A 21,870-nucleotide genomic window follows, 5' to 3' on the forward strand; every position below is an offset into this window, starting at 1 on the left:
TTGAGAAGGAAATTTTGCAGCAAATTGGCTTGCGAGACTAGGTAGTAGTGGAAGCTCTAAAGAGTTTACCCAAGGAAATATTCCTCATATGCTTAAAGGAATTTTGCGACTGGATCAGTGTGGTTTGCCTGCTTTGAGAGTTGTTTAGTGTTTTATTTATGTCTAGTAGTTGTTGAGGTTTGTTGTTTTTTTTTTTTTGGGTTAGGTTGGTCCTTTTTTTGCATGTTGGGTTTTGGTTTTATGTAAACCCTCAACTGCTGATGATGTAGCCACGGTATTCCTTCACCATAAGTGAGGGTCTATTAATAAAATTAAGGAGAGGTCACTACTAGACATGTGGCCCTAACTTTTTGAATGAAAAATAAAAAAATAAAAAATTTGCATAGTAACTATTTGGCCCAAATCCTACCCTAGTGAAAGGTCCTAGTCCCGTAGAGCCGACTGACCCGCATGCAGTGTGGTTAGATTAGATACCCTATACGCAAAATTGAGAGCAAGGGGCAGGCCCCACGGGGTCCGTTTATCGGGGATGAGAGCCGGCGCATCAAGGAAAAAATAGGAAACTAAGACGGCCATTCGTTTACTCCTAGGCAAGGCACCACAGGATGAAAGAGCACCTTCGAAACTGGCCAACATACTTTGGTTGGCCGGATCAATGGTAAGATCAAATCAGAATGGTCCCCCTTAGCTCAAAATCAGAAGGGTTGCCGTACTAATGCGATAACTTGCCCTCCGGTATCATAATTCAAAATATTGCGAGAAAAAATAAATAGGGAAAATCGACAAGATGCAAATAAATAAAAAAAAAAAAAAGACAAGCTGTATATGAAACTGGAGCAGTGGTTATGTTACCAAGAGTTGGGCGGACCTGGTGGACTAGAAGGAGACTGGCATACATGAGCCTGCTGGTGGACTCGATCTCCATCGCCACAGCTCAAATACCCTCACGCATACTTCCAGACTCTTCGAGCTGAACTCGGAAGTCCTTGAAGTGCTTCTCCAGCGAAGGGGACGAAGTGGGAGCTTGGGCTTTGTTAAGTGTAGAAGCTGAAGTGAAGAAAAGAATCGTGGTCGCATAAGGAAAGAAGGGAAAGAGTGGAATGGTGCGTTTAGTTTTAATGAAACGGGGAGTTTTGATTGTAATAAAAGGGCTGATGCTTAGTTATTGATACGAGGAGTTTTGGGAATTAAGTAGATGGCTCGTAATTTCATCTTGACGTAATAAACCATATGATGCGTTTTACTTCTTTATTATTAGTAAGTAATACGGTGCGTTTATGGGTTAGTTGGGTATAAATAGTTGGAATGAGATAAAGGTAACAATATCTGAGATTCAGAAGTGTATTGTTCTTCAACTATCTGAAGGATTTTCCCCTGAAGTAAGCTTCATCGTCGCATTCTTGATTCATCTTCTTGTGTGTTCTTTTTTTCTTGTATCGGTTCTTGATCCCAGAATTCTCCTAACATTTGGCAGCAGTCATACATGATTTCACCTAGGGGAGATATCTATCTATCATTAGATACTCTACCTTTATTTGGACGATCATGGCTTATTATAATTCATTATGATAATGAGTTTGCTGACGATTTCTCTGTGTTGGTACACGTTAATTAATGATATCTTATTTTTACATATTAGATGTCCATCTATTCATTGTTACACGTGCTTTCTTATCTGTGTACTATTATTTAGTCAGTTGTGATATGGTAATATGTATATATAACGTTTATCATTTTATTTTTTTTCCTCCACTGTAATACTTTTGTCAATAGTACTCTAAATTGATTCTTGGAACATTTTTTAACTTCCACTGCTATGAAATGATTTTGCTTCAATTAAGAAAGGATCACCTTTTGGTTTAGTTAACACGTGTGTTTGACAGATGCTCGCTTTGTGGGATAGCACTATTACTCTTCAATGTGCTCTCCTAGGTTGGCGAGCACTATTACTCATCAGTGTGCTCACCCATATTGACGAACACTATTAACTCACCTAGATTGTAGCTTATTTTAAAAAATAAATATGATCAGGAGCGAACTTCAATTAGTTAATATCTCTGATATACAATTTTATTTTTTTTTTTAATTTCAGGTCACATAATCATGCAGTTTACTGAATGTATATTGAATACAGAAGATCAAGACGTTCCAAATAATGATCATGTGCAATTTAAATCACCCACACATCATTATTTGATACAAAATCAATTGGTACCCAGAATGGCAAGGGAACAAATTTGCTGTGGGTTTATCACAGAAATAGACATGTATCTTTACAATCCAAATGAGCTTAAAGGTATGTATCCAATACTTCATTTTTGTTCACACTTTATGATTTTTTTTTTGGAAAAAAAAGATATAATACTAATTGATTTTCATCTATTTCGAGAATTTTAGATATGTGTCCAAGTAATAGTGATGGGAAGTTATACATAATCACTCCACAACAAAGAATCACCAATGGACTCAATAGAGAAGGGAAAGGTGGCTCCTGGAAACAATTCAAACAAGAAGAAGAGGTGAAAGATGAGAATAAATGCAAAGTTGGATTTGTGGAGACCTTCATTTGGTTGAAGACCGATGGGTGGATGATGGCAGAGCTGAAAGTGAAGGCCTCCGATTTAATGGCATGCTGCATTCTCTTTCAAGCTGGTATGCAAGCATTATGGGTTTAATTATTATATATTGGTTATTTGTGTAAAACTTATGTTGCTGATTGCTAGGAAAAAGGTACTTTGTCAATTTTCTTTCTAATGGCTAGGAGTTCCTCTGTTACTTTTTTTTTTTTAATCTAATATTCTTTTCTAAATATACAGGCCCTGGACACTCAAAGCAAAAGCGACAATAAAACAATAAAAAATAACAGTGTTTTACGTACCGATCTTTCAATTTCATTCAGGCACGACGATGTCAATTTCATACCCAATTCCTGGTGCTTCTTCCACACCAAGAAAAGCAAGGCTAGGAGAGATTTGTTACTATGAACTTGTTATTAATCGATCCGAGATTGTGGTGACAAATGTTTTGATTATAGAAGTTCTAGATATGGTGTGAAATCATAATAGATAAACAAAACAATTTACAAATACCTTTCATGTCCTTGTGTTTTGCTCATCCGTTGCAATTCTGTATTAAGAGGTGGCAGGACCACATAGTTCAAAATTTCTTAACAGCAAGAGTTATTGGTATCATTCTAGATATCGTTCGAGCAGTAGTGTTTAAGGACAAAATAATTTGTCCCTACTAAAATTTGCTGTAAAGAAATGCTGGAATGATTCCCTCCGGACCTTTTTATTATTATTATTATTATTATTATTATTATTATTATTATTATTATTATTATTATTATTATTATTATTATTATATGTTCCAATAAAGAATTTAAAGCGTCTAAATGGAATTGCTCGTTAGAACACTAAACTTTAAGAGTCCTGCTATAAGCAAGCACAGCGTTGTGCCTGCGCACGGACTCCACTGACGTGGCATTTTGCCACGTCAGCAATTAATTAATTAATTAAAAAAAAACGCAAAACAGGACAGAAGAAAGCGGGAGAATAGAAACAAAAGGAAGAGAAGCCATTCGAAGAGGTCAAGCGAGCGGCAGAACTGAAAATTTCTCATCTTCGAAGCCATAAATTTCAAACATAACAAGTGGGAGATTTCGAATAGAACAAGCCGAGATTTCATTGTCAAAGTAAGAACCCCTTTTTTTTTTTTTTTTCATCTTGCTTCGAATTTTTATTGTTATTGTTTTGCTGAGATTTCATCTTGTTTTGCTGAGATTTCATCTTGTTTTCTTGAGATTTCATCTTATTTTGCTATATGTCGGTAGTTGAAGCAGTTTTGTAGAATGTGTATATTACAAGTTGCTGCGTTTAGTGTGATTTTGGGTCCATAAGAGAAGAAGGGTAGGCGTTTGTCGTTTGTCGTTTGTCGTTTGAGGCAATTCCTATAGCAGTTTTGGCCACATTGTTTGTATTCTCGTGAATGATTAATGTTGAAAATTAATGACCTAAATATGGATCTTTGATACTTGGAAGTGCAATTATGCATGCATTTTTTCCATAGTCCAGTTTGACATCATGTATGAATTTGAGGTGAGTAGAAATGAGTGGTGTCGATCAACTCATATCAAATATTCAGATTTATTTGACATATTCAGACTAAACATATAGAAAAAGGTTATGCAGATGATTTGACTCGATTTATTTATTAAACAGTTGTACTATGACTGTGAGGGTTTGAGACGTGAGAGGTTTGATCCATAAATCGATGCAATACAAACTCAATCCATGAATACCGTAGTGCTAGTCGACCTTTTCTCTTTTTCATTTTTTTAATCATTTACAGGAACAAGGTATTGCAAGATTTGAGATTCATATTAAAGAAGAAAGCCACTGGGGCTATTGATACGCACTGTCTTGCTATTAAATATATCTCTTTTTTTAATCAAACTTGATAGTACTGATCTCCATAATTAATACAACATTCATAGTGATAGAACTTGTAAAACAAGAACTGAAAGTAAGAAGAGGAAAGCAAGAAGAGGAAAGTACTGGAGCTGTCAACAAGCAGCTCAGAAAGCCTTCCTTCTGCAGCTTGTAGAAATCAGTCCTAAAGATAATTATAGTTCTATATTGTACTGATGATGATCTCTGCCATGTCCGTCTCGTTCTTTTTTGGTATTATTAATATTGCAGAACCAGGCTCTTAATTAATTGCATGTGTACACGTGCTTTTAGGTTGTTTCATGCATGCACCTGACCCAGTTTTTGACACTTTCCACATGGAAAACCCTCAATAATTTACTTGACTGAAACACTTAAAACATACACAACCAACCAGCACAGAGATTGAGAAATTAGAACACTAAAATCTCAGAAGAAACATTTGTTTTTAAAAAAGAATGTGAGTTTCTTTCTAAATCGAGTTGAGTTGCAAAAAAGATAACTATGGCAGAGTTGAGTTTATAACACATAAATCGATGTTTGCAGAGCATAGGGAAATGGAAGAAAAAGAGCAGTAAGGATGAAGAGGAAAAACAAGAGGAAGTCATTCATGTTAGTCACAGTTTAGCAGAAAGGGTATATTTGTATGTTATTGATCGAATGTATTTGCAAAATCCATGAGAAGTTGAAATGCAATACCATTTATTTGGATCAGGTGAGAAGGCAAAACATGTACACACATTCTGCATACTGGCTTTGGGCTGCAGGTTTGTGTTTTTCCAAGTTTCCCTTTTTTATGTGCCTAAAACATGTCCCTGCTTATGCCATGCCGAGCATGACACTAAGTTGTTAAACACAGGATTTTATCTCCTAGCTAAAGTGGAAGAAGCAGCAGATAAAGTGATTTACGAATAGACTCATCATATTATCAGTGGGCACACGCTCAAGCATTTGTGTGCTGCTATGGTTCCTGTGTTCTTGACACTTATGTTTGCAAAGAGGAGTGCTGAAACCTTTTAAGTCTCTTCTTACAATTCTACAGCGTACTATTAGAAACATCTTGTGCTTCATAATGTAAATTTATAGAAGTCCTTGCTAAAGAAGCAATTTGATGATATTCATCAAATAATGGTCTGAATTTATCAACTATATAAAATGGCCTCATCAAAATCTTCATTCTTATCAAATAATGGTCCTTGCTTCAATAACATCAAAATCTTCATTCTTATACTTATATAAAATGGGCTGAATTTATCAACTATTTAAACTTGAAATTAGTATACAAAAAAAATAATCATACATATGACCATAAAAAATAATCATGAAATTAGTATAAGAAATAATTATCATCAAGTTAAATAGGATTAGGGTGGACCTAGAGAGAGAGAGAGAGAGAGAGAGAGTGTACTCTTGAATATTGGACGAAACATTCATCATCAACTAGATGATCAGTTAGAGCTCGAGGGACGACCATATCATGGTGATTATATTCTTTCTATTCTGTATAAGCAACTACATATATATAAATATATATATATATATATATATATATTGTATTATTTATCAACAACATGAGTAGTTGCATCCACCTTTGTACAAAATGGAAAAGATAGTACTCCACTCTTGCAAGCTAGATTCTTGTCACCCCAATGGAAATTGCTATCATGTATGAAGGGAATCTCCCACAAGACTTTAAGGTGTTTGGAAGTAATTGGCCTCATCTTTAGACCTAATTTAGCTATTTGCTTAATTAATTTGTATAATTTGTATGTCTTGATCATGTACACCACAAAATAAAATAAGAACAAAATCTATAAATCTATTTAAAAATAAAGTTGAAAATCTGAACCAGAAAAAGAAGAAGAAATAAGAATATAGTTTCAAATTTCTTCATCATCTGATTTCGAAACATGATGAGCAAATCAATCTCTCAGCGTACGTACATCCACATGATCATGATATAATACTCATAAATAAGATCATGAACATCATAAGCATGCATACAAGAACAACTAATTATATCAATTAGTATAAGAAAATTAGTATAAGAAAAAATAATCAACTATTTAAACAACGCCCAAACTGCTAGGTAGCAGGACTCTAAGCACCACGAAATCATAAGGAGAAACGAAAGTAACCTCGGATGGCGCCGCTTGGTGGATAGCTGGAGCGCGAATCTTCCTCGGCGTCGCACAGGTGCGTTAGGGTTAGGTTTAGGTTTGGGAGCGAGATCGGAAAAGGGGAGCGATTCCTGAAAGGGGAAACGAAGAATAAGAAAGGGGAAGAAAAGTGAGTAGAAACGAAAAGGAGATTCGATGAGTATGGGAAACGAAAGGAAGAGGGATTCGAAATCGTGCCTGGGAGAGCAGAGAGTTTCGTGGGAGGGAGGGAGGGAGACGGATCGAAGAAGAAAACCAAAACGCCGTGTTTTGGTTCACGCAGGCAGCCATAAAAGTGGAAACAAAACGCACCGTTTTATTTACTCAAAACTGTGCGTTTTGTTTCCACGTAGGATGTCGTCCGCAGGGAAGCCTAACTCGTGCCTGCGTTTAGACATTTCCAAACTTTAATCGTTCGAATGAATTTTTTTTTTTTATTAAAAAAAAAAGAATCCTTGGAGAGATACTGTAGCCATAAATTGTTTACATAAAAATAATTTTATAAATTATTATAAGACAGATCTAACAGATCACATAAATATTCACAAATTATGAATTTACCTTTCGACCGTAAATTCCTTACATCCTATACCATTATAACGTAAATTTCATCCAAATAACACCGTGAAGATTTATTCCCAATAAACCAAGCTATCCTCCTCTGTTTTTCTTCTCCCGCCTTCCACTCTCTCTCTCGTTCAGAATTGTTGGTGTCTGATTTTTGAATCTCAGTATCAGAGTTGTTGGTGGCTTCACATGTGAGCTGTTTTCTCAATAGCTCCTAGCACCACCACCGTAGCCTCCTTTAAGACTGAGGAAGAAGGTTTTTTTATTTCATCAGTTGTATTTGATTTGTGTAAACCTTTACAAATAAATAGATCGTTTGGGAGGGGAGGTGAGATGAGAAATTTTGAGTTGAGATTTTTGGGTTAGTTTTAAAAAAAAATATATGGGTCCCATGGTTGCCCCCTGTACTTGCTGAATTATACTGCCTTCTATGTTGATGGGAAAAAAATGCTTGTAATTTTTTTTTCTTCCGTTTTATAGGCATTACAGTCTTTGAAAAACTTAAAAAACCTAATGCTTGTGGAAAATGCAAAGGTCAAAACCCTCGTCAGTAGTCCCTGATTTTGACAGACAACTTGGGGTTCGCAACACAAACCTGCCAACTACTGTACTCTAAGATTCCCCATGATTGCCTTGTTCTCCAATTGGATCACCATTGGCTGTCAGACCTCGAATCTTAACATCATAGTATACTTCTTCAACTCTTTTTAGGTCATACTTCATACCTGCCACAGGACAAAGGTTAGAGAATATTCACACAAAAGGACCACAAATCTCATACAACATATAGAATTATAAAAAATAAAAAAAATACCAGACATGAAGATGTTGCATTAATTAAGGAGTATTTGGGAATAGAGTTCTAATTAGATGGCCTACCATCAAACTTCTTGCGCAAAAAATCATTTCGAAGATTAAGCATACGAAAGGCTGCATGAAGATCTGTTAAGAACTTCAACACCTTTCTTGGGCAATCATAGTCTCCAGCCGTCACTTGGTTCACCACGTACCTTGGCTGCAACGGCACAATCCATAAGGAGCTCTTACCTTGATTACTTCTATAAGATGTTAATGAAAAACTGAGCAATATAACCTAATGTCTTTGCTCATCTTTAGCACATTATAATTTCAAAATAATGGTCTGAGACTAGCATCGAGATGACAAACGTGCAAAAATTATTTTAAGCTTGTATAACCAAGATGCCATGCTTGTGGTTTTGGAGAACAGTTCTTACCAATTCATTGGACATGAAACAGACACCTGTACAATTAAAAAAGTTCAAACATCAGTGTATAAAAAAAACAGAACCTGCATTAAAAAAATAGACAAAAGAACCATCAACAATACAGGCTAATTTAGTATCTACAAGACTACAATAAACAAAAGAGTAAAACATTGGACTCTTGATAAGTGGTTATATAAGCATGAGGATCCAATAACCACCAAGTGCATGTGTTATGGGCTGAAAGAAGTGTGTCTGGGCTGCAGTGCCATGTGGTGGAGGTTGATGACAGAAGTGGAGGTTGTGTGAAGAAGAGTTGCAGAGCTTGTGAAGTCAAGATCATGGATGGCAGTTTAGTTAGTTAGTGAAATGTGATACGTTATTGTTTTATTAGTGTAGTTTATGTGGGAGAGTTGTGTATAAGTAGAACGGCATCGTTTGGTTAAGAGGTAAGAGTGTCGTCGTTCTGAGGAAATAAGCTTGAATTGTAATATGAATTGTGATACGCATCCATTTTGGTTTACATCTTGATTACATGGTATAAAAGCATATACGAGTTGGAATGGAGGCCAACTCTGGAATTCAGTGCACTTCTCTCTCTCTCTCTCTTTCTCTCTCTCTAATTCTTGACCTTGTTCTTGGAGGGTGACTACCTCGAAGCAGTCAATCTGTAATGTAGCAGAAGGGTTCATGGTATCGGTAGTCAGTAGCAATGGCAGAAGGTACTCGTCTTATGCACAAATCGTGGATTCAGTGAATCACATTAGGCAGCAACAAGAAACGCAGCAGAAGCAGATTAAAGAAACCATTACAATGCTGCTTCAGCAACAAGAAGCTGCTAAACTGGAAAAGGAATATCAAGATAAGAGGTCCTCGGAACTCTTGCAACATATTTCATGAATTTCTTGTAATGGGTCTGAGGGTAATGAACAGAATGTGAGAAATCATCAAGAAAGTCAGCAAGTTGGTAGAAATGGTGATTTTTATGAAGGGGTCGGTGAAGGACATGGTCGTGATATGGGTGACAGATCATTTGCTAAGGGAATTACACTAGACTTTCCAAGATTTGTGGGAAAGAATCCTTTGGCATGGATTTACAGAGCTAATCAGTATTTCTTGTATCATAAGGTGCCTCCTGGCCAGAGGATATTCGTGGCATCATTTCATATGGATGAGGAAGCTTTAATTTGGTTCCAAGATGCAAGTGAAGCTGGTACCTTTCATTCTTGGGAGGAGTTTACACAGGCTGTTCAAGTACGTTTTGGTTCATTAGCATACGATGATCCAATGGAGGCATTGACACGTTTGAAGCAAGTTAGTTCTGTTACTTCCTATAAAGCAAAATTTGAATTAATTTCTAGTAGAATCAAAGGCATCTCTGAGAGAAATAAATTGAGTTGCTTTTTGAGTGGCCTGAAAGATGAAGTAAGGTTGCCAGTGAGGATGATGAATCCCACTACTTTAAATTATGCCTTTGGTTTGGCAAAGATCCAAAAAGAGTATGTTTTGACTACTAGGAGGTCCTAAAGGGGTAATTCTATGGATTTTAGTAGTCAGTCTTCAGGAGGATCTATATTGGGTACGCCCAAAACATTGCCTACTGCTAAGTTACCTTATCAGAAGTTTTTTGAGGCTCAAATGCAGGAAAGAAGAAAAAAGGGCTTGTGTTACTTCTATGATGACAAGGGCATCAAGGCCACAAGTGTGTTAAGCCAACAGGAGGGGGGGTAGGATCAAGATAAGGTTGAATTAAAAAGAGAATCTGAAGAGTATGGGGATGTTGCTTCTATATGTTTGCAGGCTATTGTTGGCACTCCAAGTCCTAAGAAAATAAGGGTTGTTGGCTAAATTAATAAAAAAAAAATGGTGGTGATTTTAATTGATATTGGTAGTACCCACAATTTTGTGGATACTTTAGTTGTTACTAGATGTGGTTTGGTTGTGCAGAAAGATCAGCCCATTCAAGTGAGGGTTGCTAATGGGGAAGTTTTAAACAGTATGGGTAGAGCTACTTCAACAGCAGTACAAATGCAAGGCACGAAGTTTGTTGCTGATTTTTTTACACTTACATTGGGTGGCTGTGATGTTGTGATGGGAATTCAATGGCTCTCGTCACTGGGATCTGTATCGTAGAATTTTGCTGAACTTCAGATGGAGTTTTGTTATGAAGGCAAAGTTGTATGTCTTTAGGGTATCACATCTTCTACCATTGAGTTGATTGATGATAAGGAAATCTCTAACATTTCTAAGGTGGGATCTAAAGGGTTATGGTTACAGTTGATGACAGTGGAGAACACTCAAGATCAGCCTACTCCTTTTGGTGAAGTCACTGAGTTGCTGCAGAAGTTTATTGGCATTTTTTATGAGCCTAAAGGCCTTCCTCCTCATAGGTCTCGAGGCCATTAGATTGTGTTGAAGAATGAGGCACTCCCTGTGAGTTTAAGACCATATAGATATCCTTATCACCAGAAGACAAAGATTGAAAAGATTGTTGCTGAATTGTTGAAGTCTAGTGTCATAAGGCCAAGTCAATCACCATTCTCTTCTCCTGTTCTGCTACTAAGGAAGTCAGATGATACTTGGAGAATGTGTATGGACTATCAGGTACTTAATGAAACCACAATTAAAGATAAGTATCCTATACCAATGGTTGATGAGCTGCTAGATAAGCTATTTAGCTCTACTGTCTTTTCTAAATTAGATTTGAGATTTGGATATCATCAAATTACAATGAGGGCTGAGAATGTGCACAAAACAACATTTAGAACACATGAGGGACATTATGAGTTCCTTGTTATGCCATTTGGACTCACTAATGCTCCCTCAACATTTCAAACTCTCATGAATGATGTTTTTAAACCATTCTTGAGGCAATTTGTAATCGTGTTCTGTGATAATATTCTGGTTTACAGCTAGGATCTCATGTCTCATTTGTTACATTTGGCCACTATTTTTGAGATCTTACAGTAGAATCAGTTGTTTGCCAAAAAGTCCAAGTGCCACTTTGCATGCCAAGAGAGAGTATTTGGGTCATTTAATTTCTAAAGAAGGTGTGGGGGCTGACCCAAGGAAGTTAGATTCTATGGTAAACTGGCCAATTCCAAAAACTCTTACGGATTTGAGGGGCTTTTTGGGATTGATAGGATATTATAGAAAGTTCATTTGTGCCTATGGCCAAATAACTGCTCCACTTACTGTTTTACTAAAGGATGCTTTTCAATGGTCAGAGGCAGCCACTATGGCATCTAAGCAGTTGAAGAAGGCTGTTATTAGTCCTCCAGTTCTGGCCTTGCCAAATTTTACTCAAAAGTTTGTGATTGAATGAGATGCTTGTGGAGTGGGGATAGGAGTTGTATTGATGCAAAATCAAAACAAATTGGCTTTTCTTAGCCAGGCTCTCAAGGGTAAGAATTTGCTACTTACTACCTACGAGAAAGAATTATTGGCTTTGGTGTTGGCCATAAAAAAGTGGAGGTCTTATTTGCTAGGGTCTGCATTTGTCATTAGAACTAACCACCTTAGTCTAAAGTACTTTTTGGAGCAAGATGTGGGTACAACAGCACAACAAAAATGGATTTCAAAGTTGTTGGGCCATGTATTTTCCATTAAATATAAAAAGGGGATTGAGAACAAGGTAGCAGATGCCTTGTCTCAAAGGGATGCTCTAGAAGACTGCTTCATTGTAGAAGACTGCTTCATTGTCTGCTATTTCATATCTCACCCTAGTTTGGTTCGAAGAATTGAAGCAAGCTTATGTAGCAGATATGTTGGCTCAGCAACAATTGTCACCGTTCAAGGAAGGCTCTTCTTCCACCTCTTCCTTTTCTCTTAAGCATGGATTGTTGTTTAAGAAATGGAGGATTTATATACCAAACTGTCATGAGTTGAAGCTTAAAGTGTTGAATTTCATACATGCTAGTCCATATGCTGGACATTCTGGCTTTCACAGGTAACTACAGAGGACTAGACATGAATTTTATTGGTCTGGCTTGAAGCGTGAAGTGAAGAATTACATTAAGGAATGTGAAGTATGTTAGAGGAATAAGGTAGAGAACATACATCCTGCTGGTTTATTACATCCATTACCTGTGCCCCAAAATATCTGGACAGATTTGTCCATGGACTTTGTGGAAGGCTTGCCAGTTTCAAAAGTGTATTTTGTTGCTATGGTTGTTGTGGATAGACTATCTACGTATTCACACTTTATGCCCTTAAAACACCCCTTCACGGTAGCAAAAGTGGCATCAGTATTTTTTGATAACGCCTTTAAGTTGCATGGTATGCCTCAGAATATAGTTTCTGATCGAGGGGCCACTTTCACTAGTTCATTTTGGAAAGAGTTATTCAGGCTACAAGGAGTAACTCTCTTATTCATCTACATACCATCCTTAGAGTGATGGTCAAACTGAGGCAATTAACAAATGTTTGGAGCATTTTCTGAGAAGTTTTACAGGAGACAACCCAAGGTTATGGTTTGACTGGTTAACCTTAGCTGAGTGGTGGCTTGCAAGCTTGAATTGCCTCAACATTCTTCCCTCCATCCAGTCTTTCATGTCTCTTGTTTGAAGAAGAAAGTGGGCCAACATATTTCTCCTTTATCAACATTGCCATCAGTCAATTTACAAGGGGAATTAGTACCAAAACCTGATTGTATTTTACAACGCAGAATTAGAAAGCTTAATAATAGAGCTGCCGTGGAGGTCTTGACTCAGTGGAAAGGAGCTAGAGTGGAAGATGCTACTTGAAAGTCTTATTGGCAGCTTCATGACAGGTTTCTTCCCCTAGTGAGCAAGGTTCTCTAAAGGGGGAGGGTATATTTTGGGCTGAAAGAAGTGTGTTTGGGCTGCAGTGCTATGTGGTGGAGGTTGATGACAGAAGTGGATGTTGTGTGAAGAAAAGTTGCAGAGCTTATGAAGTCAAGATCATGGATGGTAGTTTAGTAAGTTAGTGAAATGTGATACGTTGTCGTTTTATTAGTGTAGTTTTATGTGGGAGAGTTGTGTATAAGTAGAATGGAATCATTTGGTTAAGAGGTAGAGTGTCGCCGTTTTGAGGAAATAAGCTTGAATTGTAATATGAATTGTGATACACAGCCGTTTTGGTTTACATCTTGATTATATAGTATAAAAGCATCCACGAGTTGGAATGGAGGCCAACTCTGGAATTCAGTGCACTTCTCTCTCTCTAACTCTCTCTTTCTCTCTCTCTCTCTAATTCTTGATATTGTTCTTGGAGGGTGACTACCTCGAAGCTATCAATCTGTAGTGTAGTAGAAGGGTTCATCACAGCAGATGTATCATGATATTGAAAATCATCTTTCTTTATATATGCATCTGCATTGAGAAACCATCCACAAGGAGGGACTTCGATATGCATCTACAATATAATCATATGTCTGCGCATTCATAGTGTTTGGCCCATAGATAGAGGAAGAAACATAAAGACCCTATCTATGGCTGATGTGGATGATAAATATTTAAATTGATATGACAAATTAGTTTTTAAAAATAGTTGACAAAAATATATATCTGACACTGCTAGAAAACATACCAACAAGATAATCTTCAATATCCAGGCCAAACCCAGAATTGTTCACTGCATATTTGAAAAATGAATAATATTAGCATAGATTTCATTGCATAAGTGATCAGAAATTACTCTGGAAATTCAGACTTATATGACCAGACACGAGGCAAAACATTATAGGCAAGAATAAATTGGTGACAAAGATTCAAGAATGCAAAGGGAGTAAGAAAAGATCAGCAAGTTTTTGCCACTTCTTTCTCATCCCTATATAAAAAGAGAAGTAACATCTAGAGACTACTATCATTTACTCATAAAAGGAAATGAAGACAAAATATTAGAAAAAGAAACATATAACAAACATGAAACCAAGTCATAAGTTCCTTCTGGCCATAAACTCAAAGATGGGGAGTTAGCTATAGGTTATGGTGAAATGCCTTGTGGGCAGTGTAGCATTGCGCTGATGTGAGAGGTCCTAGGATCAAATCATATGGGAATATGGTCCTAGCAGTTTCAGCTGTTTCTATAACTTGGAAAGATATGAAATGTCATGTACATAGCTCAAGTAATAATGAGTCATTCCCTCACAGAGTGGTATCAAACCAAAGTAGTATTATCAAAGAAGCAAAAATAGAGCAAAAAATATACACCCAAGTTTTTCCTCGGCTTCAGAGTGCATAAGAAGACTTCCTGTTTCCAACCAGTGCATGAAAGCAAGCAACGAAACTACGGTCTGTGTCTCACTCCTCCAATCGCCATGATACCTTTAAGACAACAATAAAGGCAGTTGCCAATCATACAGAACAAAGTAAAACCAGAATTGAATGGGCTTCTAAAATGTCTCACTCACCTGTAGTACTGCCCATCGCATTCACGAAGAACCTCAGCAAGTCGATTGTAAAGCTCCTTCAGTACACCAATCTGCGCTTTGGCCTTCTCTAAAAGCTCTTTTTGCAAACACAAAAAGAATCAAATTTTTTTAATAGTCCGTGATTGATCTCCTGAGACTAACAACATTAAACTTTTTTTAAAAATAAAAATTGGACGCTCGTCTTGTTCCAGTAACCAGAGTCATTTTCTCCTCAATTTTTCTCACTAAACAAACAGATAGAACCCATCTTACTTGTATTTGACCTTCAAAGCCCACCATAACCTAACAAGGTTTTTGTAGGTGGTGGAAAGAACCCAGGTTTCGTGATTCCAAATATTACACGAAAACAAAAATAGAGAAAATCGACAAGATACAACAAAAAAATACAAATACAAGCAGTATATGAGACTGGGGATGTGATTATAGTACCAGGAGTTGGGCGAGACTGGTGGACTAGAAGGAGACTGGCATACATGAGCCTGGTGGTGGACTCGATCTCCATCGCCATAGCTCGAATACGTTCGCGCAAGCTTCCGGACTCTTGGAGCTGAACTCGGAAGTCCTCGAACTGCTTCTCCAGCGAAAGGGACGAAGTGGGAGCTTGGGCTTCACCGCCACCCGCCATCGAAGAGGAGCAGAGAGAGAGAGAGGGAGAAAGAGTACGAAACGAACCGCTCACGATAATCCTGTTACGTTGCATTTTGGCTGTGCTTTGCAAATTCCAAGTTTATACTTTACATGGCGGGGTTCGTCTCCGGTAAACGGTACTGTGTTTACTGGTTAATATTTACGTCTAAATAAATACATATACTGTGGTCTAATAAAGTCAAATTGTATTTTATGTCTCTTTACCGGTCAAGAGGCTTCGTTTGATAAGTCTATTTAATTCATTTTAATTTATTATTATAATTTTTTTAAATTTTAATAAAAAATATAATAAATAATTTAATTTTTTTAAATTTTAAAATAATAATAATATTAAAAAATTATATTTTAATTATATTTTATCATCTCAATTTAATTCAATTCAACAATTAAATACAATTAAAAAATGATACTTTCTCCGTTTTATTTACCTCTTCAGTTTGTTATCTTATATATTTTAATTTTTTTACTTAATAATTAAAAAAATAATTATTAATATATTGATACTTTTTTTACTATTTTTTTAAAATATTTTAAAATAATAACAAATATGAATAAAAAAATTTAAAAAAAATAAAATAAAAATTCTGATCAGGTTGAGCGGTGCAAGAATAATGTTATTATCATTTTAATTTTTATTATTTTATGATATAGCATTAGATGATAAATTTAAATAAAATATTCTTAGAAGAATAATAATATTTTTACCAAAAAATATTATCTACAAAAATTATGAATGAAATATTTTTTCATGATTTTATAAAAAAATATATTTAAAAAATTAAAAAAATATTTAAAGAATGACCTTTCCGTGGAAGCCTCAGTGGGTCAGCAGCACCCTTTTTATTAATAAACTGTTACAACTATCATAACAGCACTAATGGCATGCAGTTTGATGTTATTTGACAGGCCAATGCGTGATAAGTGTGTAAAACATAAAAACAAAATAAAACAAATATATATATATATATATATATAAGAGCATAAAAGAATCATTTAAAATGTAAAATGATTAAAAAAGGCCAAAAACAAAAAATTGAAATACAACAAAAATAGAAAATAAAGAATAAACTTATAACAGAAAAAAGAAATAAAATACAAAAGCCTTAAAATATAAAAATAATCTTAAAAACATAATATCTAATAAAAGCCCGAAAATCATTTAAATAAAAAAATAAAATGAATTATTTTATAAAACAATATGAAAAATTGGGGGACCACCCTTACTATATCAAGGGTGGTCGCCTAACTACTACTTGGTTTTTGTTAGGAGTGATCCAATCCGGTTTAGTTCGATTTTAGATAAAATTTTAGACCGAATTGATAACATCAGTTTTATATTTTTAAAAATCGATTTTGTATCTGTTACACTCTTAAATTAGTACTTTCGGTTTTACCGATTCCACTCCGATTTTCCAATTTTAATAAAGAAGCAATTTTTCATAATAAGTTTGTTTATAAAAAAATATATATGTTCTATTAAAAATCTGCTATAAAAAAATTGTTTATAAAAATCTGCTTTATAGAAAAATCTAATATGTAAATGTTATAAAAAAAATCTGCTTTGCTTTATAATAAATGAAATAGAAAAAGTCTGCTTTTATAGAAAATGAAAAAAAAAAAAAAAAAACTGTTATAAATGCTATAAAAAACTGAAAAGAAAAATCTGCAATAAAAAAATACTAATAGTATATTATATCATTGATAGTAATAGTATTTGTATTACTATATCATTATTTCATATATAATTATTTAGTATAACTAATATTATAGTGATTTATATAGTAATTTATCTATAAACTTAAAGTATATTACTAATACTAATATAGTATTAGACTATTAGTATTAGGCCATAAAATGTAAATTATAACTAATATATATTATATATTAATGTATATTGATGTATATTAGTATTACTAGTTTACTAATGTACTTATCAAAATGAATATATTAAGAATTTATTAATCCATAAAAATTTATTAATATATATTTTATATTTAAAGTATATAATCAAATAAATGTTCATGTTTAAGATTAAAATTTTATGTTATAAATTATAATAACATTATCTTATATATAATTATAATTTATATTATTATATATATTATATATAAAAAATATATATAATGTAAAAATTATTATATCTAATATTAAAAAAATTAATTTAAAATATATAATGAACCGGTCCACTCTTGAAAAGCGTAGAACAAGTACCGACCGGTTTTGAAACTAAGGGAACGAGTCCTGACCGGTGGGAACCGGTTCCACGGGTTTGAGGGACCGATTTTCCGGTTTTCCAGTTTATTTTTGCACCCCTAGTTTTTGCATAGTGTCGCCTCCTCATGTTTGTCCCATTTTTTAGGTTGTGTTCGGAAGATAAACCCAACTCAAACTCATATCAAACCAATCATTGATGAGACCTACTAATTTTTCAATTTTTCATAAAAAAAATTAAACTCCTTTCAATCTATTTTATATATTTTAACTTAAAAATTTAACTCTTTTCAACTAATATGAGGTATCATTTATTTGGGAGAAAATAACTGATACCCCATATCAATTTGGATTTGTACCATCAACCTAAAAAGTTAAATTCATCTCAATGAGACTGATAAAATACTACTATTTACAACTCAATTCAACTCAACTTATCTCAATATCCAAATATATGAATCATTGTCATTGTTCAGTGCGTAAATTCGGTTGTCAAAATTTAAATAAAAATATGTTACGATGACTTGAACCAATGTATGATTCTTGAGGATATGAACCTTAACCACTTCGCAGCCAAACAAGGGGGTTGTACCCTTTGGTGAAATAGAAATATTTTCAATATATTTTTTATGAATTGAAAAGTTGTGACTTTTTGCAAGTGCCATTTCATTTATATAAGTTGTGACATTTCACAAATACCCTTTTAGTTATGTAAGTGTGACTTTTCGCAAATGTCATTTCATTTTAATTGTGACTTTTCACAAATATATTTTCATTCTCTATAAATAGGGAACCCTACCTACAAATTTAATTATTTAAAATTCTCTACAAAAATTAAAAAAAATACTTTTACATTCTTTTTGTCTTTCTTTCTTTGCGTTTTGGCTATTTTATATTGAGTTCGAGGATCTCCTCTTGTATGCTATAAAAAATCAGATTAACGGGAACTGACGTTGTTGTATCTTGGGGGTAGACTGTCAAGAAACTTAGTGCATGTTTAGATTTGGAGACGACATAATCTACTCTAAGGAAAGCGTTTATTACAACGTGCCTCAAAATTGGATTCTCTCTTTCTAATTTATTCTTGTTATTTTTATATATTTTTTAGTTTACAAAGCATTTTCACATATATATATATATATATATATATATATTATTATCTAAAATTTTTCCAACAATCTTAGAGTAAAAACTCTATTTGTTAAACTAGAGGAGTATTGTTGATTATTTGACTGTTACCATGACTATTGCACATGAGAAATTTAAGCATTGGCAAGAAAAGATGAAAATAAAGATACAAATCTTTATTTCAATGCTTAGATTATATTTTTTATTAGAAATTATCCTCATTCTGATGATTTACATGAGCTCGCATATACTGTTGAATTGCAAACTCAAAGAAAATAATTTTTGTAGATATGAGATTTTAAATTATTTAAATGATACACTTTTTTATATTTACCTACACATTAAATCTACTGAAAAAAGTTGAAATGCTCTTGATAAGAAATATGGTGTACAATATGCCAAAATGGATAAATACACCACAAGACAATATCTTGGCTTTAAGATGGATGGTTCCAAATCCATGGTAGAGCAAACTCATGAGTTAACTATCATTTACCATGAATTGGGCTAATGGGGAATGGGTATTACTGAGCGTCTTCAATTTGCTTGTACAATAGACAAGTTGCCTCATTTATAGACGAATTTTATCCTATCTCTTAAAAATAATACTAAATATATTAACATGGAAACCTAGATCTCCATAATTAAGATCCAAGAACAACACTTAGAAAATTATCATATCTCACCATTAGTTTATAATTTTCAGTCTAAACCAAAAATTGTTGAAGGTCATAGAACATATAGGAACCCAATACACTAGAAGTTCAAATTCAATAAGGGTAAAATTAGTTATGGACACAATTTGAAACCAAAGTCTCATATCAACAAGGATGATAAGAGACCCATTTGTTTTAACTATAACAAACTGAGTCATTTGGTCAAAGATTGTCGCTATAAGAAGAGGAAAGATCAACGCAATGAACAACCAAAATTGTCTAACCCACATGCTCATATAGTGCTCTCCGGAACTGACTCCATTGGTATGGATTAATGGTATGTAACCATAATTTTTCAAATTTATCTAGTTTGTAGGGCCACTAGTTGGACAATAAACAGAGTCAACATACATGTCACTTCTAATTATAATATTTTTTTAATATATCAGAATACAAGCGGCATGAAAAGTGAAGATGGATAACTCTACCTCTACAAGTATTTGGAATAGGAAAAATTGAACTCAAACTAACATCTGGAAACATTCTTCCATTAGAAGAAGCATTTTACACGCCAGAGGTAAGGAGAAACCTAGTTATTGAATCTTTACTTAGTGCGGCAAGTTACACATTGTTATTTCAATCAAATAAATTTATTATAACTAAATATATGTCATTTTTTGGGAAAGATTATGTGCGTGATGATTTGTAATAAATATTCAAAACAATGTAGTAGACAAATATGATTCTAATAATAAATTTACATTTTCTATATGTTCCTATTCAATATAACATGCTAGATTAGACCATGTTATTTATCATAATGTTAAAATAATGATGGATTTAGATATTATTTCTAAAGTTCCTGTTGATTTGGATGAAAAATGTTTAATATGTGTTCAATTGAAACAGTCTAAAAATCCATTTAAATCTATTGTAAGAAACTCATCACTACTTGAATTAATTCATAGTATTGGTTGCTATTTAAATGGTGTCTCTTCTAAATGTCGTAATAAATACTTCATTATTTTTATAGATGATATGTTAAAAGTTTGTTATGTTTACATGATGAAAATAAAATATGAATATTTTAATAAATTTGTCGTCTATAAAAGTGAAGTTAAAAACCAATGTGAAAGAAAAATTAAGATTATCAGGTCTGATAGAGGAGGCGAATACTCTTCTAATCAATTGGTTCAATATTATAAAAATAATGGCATTATACATGAGGTAACTACTCCATATTTAACTCAATCCAATAGTGTTGCTGAAAGAAAAATAGAACCTTAGAAGATATGGTCAAATGCATGCTCTCTAGTTATGACCTATCTAAGCAATGATGTGGGAAGCAATACTTGCATGTTGTTTTATCTTGAATAAAGTACCATTTAAGGGTTGTGAAAAGATATCATATAAATTTTGGAATGGTAGAATACTCAATATTAATTTTTTCAGAGTTTCGAGTTATCTAGTAAAGGTTAATATTCTAAAGATTAAGAAAATGAAATTAGGTCCCAACATAGTAAATGTAATATTTATTGGGAATGCTAGACACAGTTATGCATATAAGTTTTTTTATTATCAAATTAGAAGTCCAAGGTATTGATCCCAACACAATCTTAGAGTCTAGGGATGCCAACATTCTTTGAAAATCTATTTCATTTAAAAAATAAAGTAGAAAAGTATTTGCTTACAATAAGTTTTCCTTTCACCAATATTCAACCGACCATTTTATCTAATTTCGAAAGTTCATTTGGATTAGAAAATAAACTTGAAAGAGAAAACGTGTGAAAAAAGAAAATGACTTTGGACATTATTTTTTTAATTATTTTGTGGAGGAAGACCATTTGTCTTTCAATGATGATATGTTTTCTATTAACTATGCATTCTGAAAAGAAACGGTAAATAATAAGATAAAATCTCTTAAGACTAATGGCACCTGAAACTTATGTGTTCCTCCTAGATGTAAAGCCATTAGATGTAAATAGATTTTTAAAAAGAAATTGAGACTTAATGCTACTATTGATAAATTTAAAACTAGGTTGGTTGCAAAGGGTTTTACACCCATAGAGAATACGATTATTTTGATACGTATTGTCTTATTACTAAAATAATCACAATTCGGGTTCTAATTACTTTAGCTGCGATCCATAAACTTGAGGTCCACCAAACGAACATAAAGACTGCATCTCTTAATGGAGATTTAGAAATAAAGATATACAAGGATCAACTAGAAGGTTTTGTAGTTCGAGGACAGAAAAGAAAAGTTTGTAAACTTAATCTCTCTATGGTTTAAAGTAAGCCTCTAAACAATGTCACCAAAAGTTTGATAAAATAATTTTGTCTTATGATTTCAAGATAAATGAGTTTGATAAGTCTTTATACACTAAAATAGTTTATAGTGTATGCATAATGCTATGTCTTTAAGTTGGTTTCTTC

General features: G+C 33.8%; 1 protein-coding gene across 1 annotated transcript; it reads right to left on the minus strand.

Moving 5' to 3' along the window:
- Positions 1 to 7,627: 7,627 nt before the first annotated feature.
- On the minus strand, positions 7,628 to 15,491 carry LOC108997912 (translin-like). The gene is made up of 7 exons (XM_035689161.1): positions 15,221 to 15,491; positions 14,771 to 14,867; positions 14,569 to 14,684; positions 13,948 to 13,992; positions 8,410 to 8,435; positions 8,054 to 8,189; positions 7,628 to 7,899 (listed from the first exon to the last, which is right to left on the minus strand). The coding sequence occupies exons 1-7, from the start codon at positions 15,489 to 15,491 to the stop codon at positions 7,787 to 7,789; spliced, it is 804 nt and encodes a 267-aa protein (XP_035545054.1). The 3' UTR covers positions 7,628 to 7,786.
- Between the last annotated feature and the right edge of the window lie 6,379 nt (positions 15,492 to 21,870).

Source organism: Juglans regia, chromosome 4 (assembly GCF_001411555.2).
Source record: "Juglans regia cultivar Chandler chromosome 4, Walnut 2.0, whole genome shotgun sequence".
Lineage (NCBI taxonomy): Eukaryota > Viridiplantae > Streptophyta > Magnoliopsida > Fagales > Juglandaceae > Juglans > Juglans regia.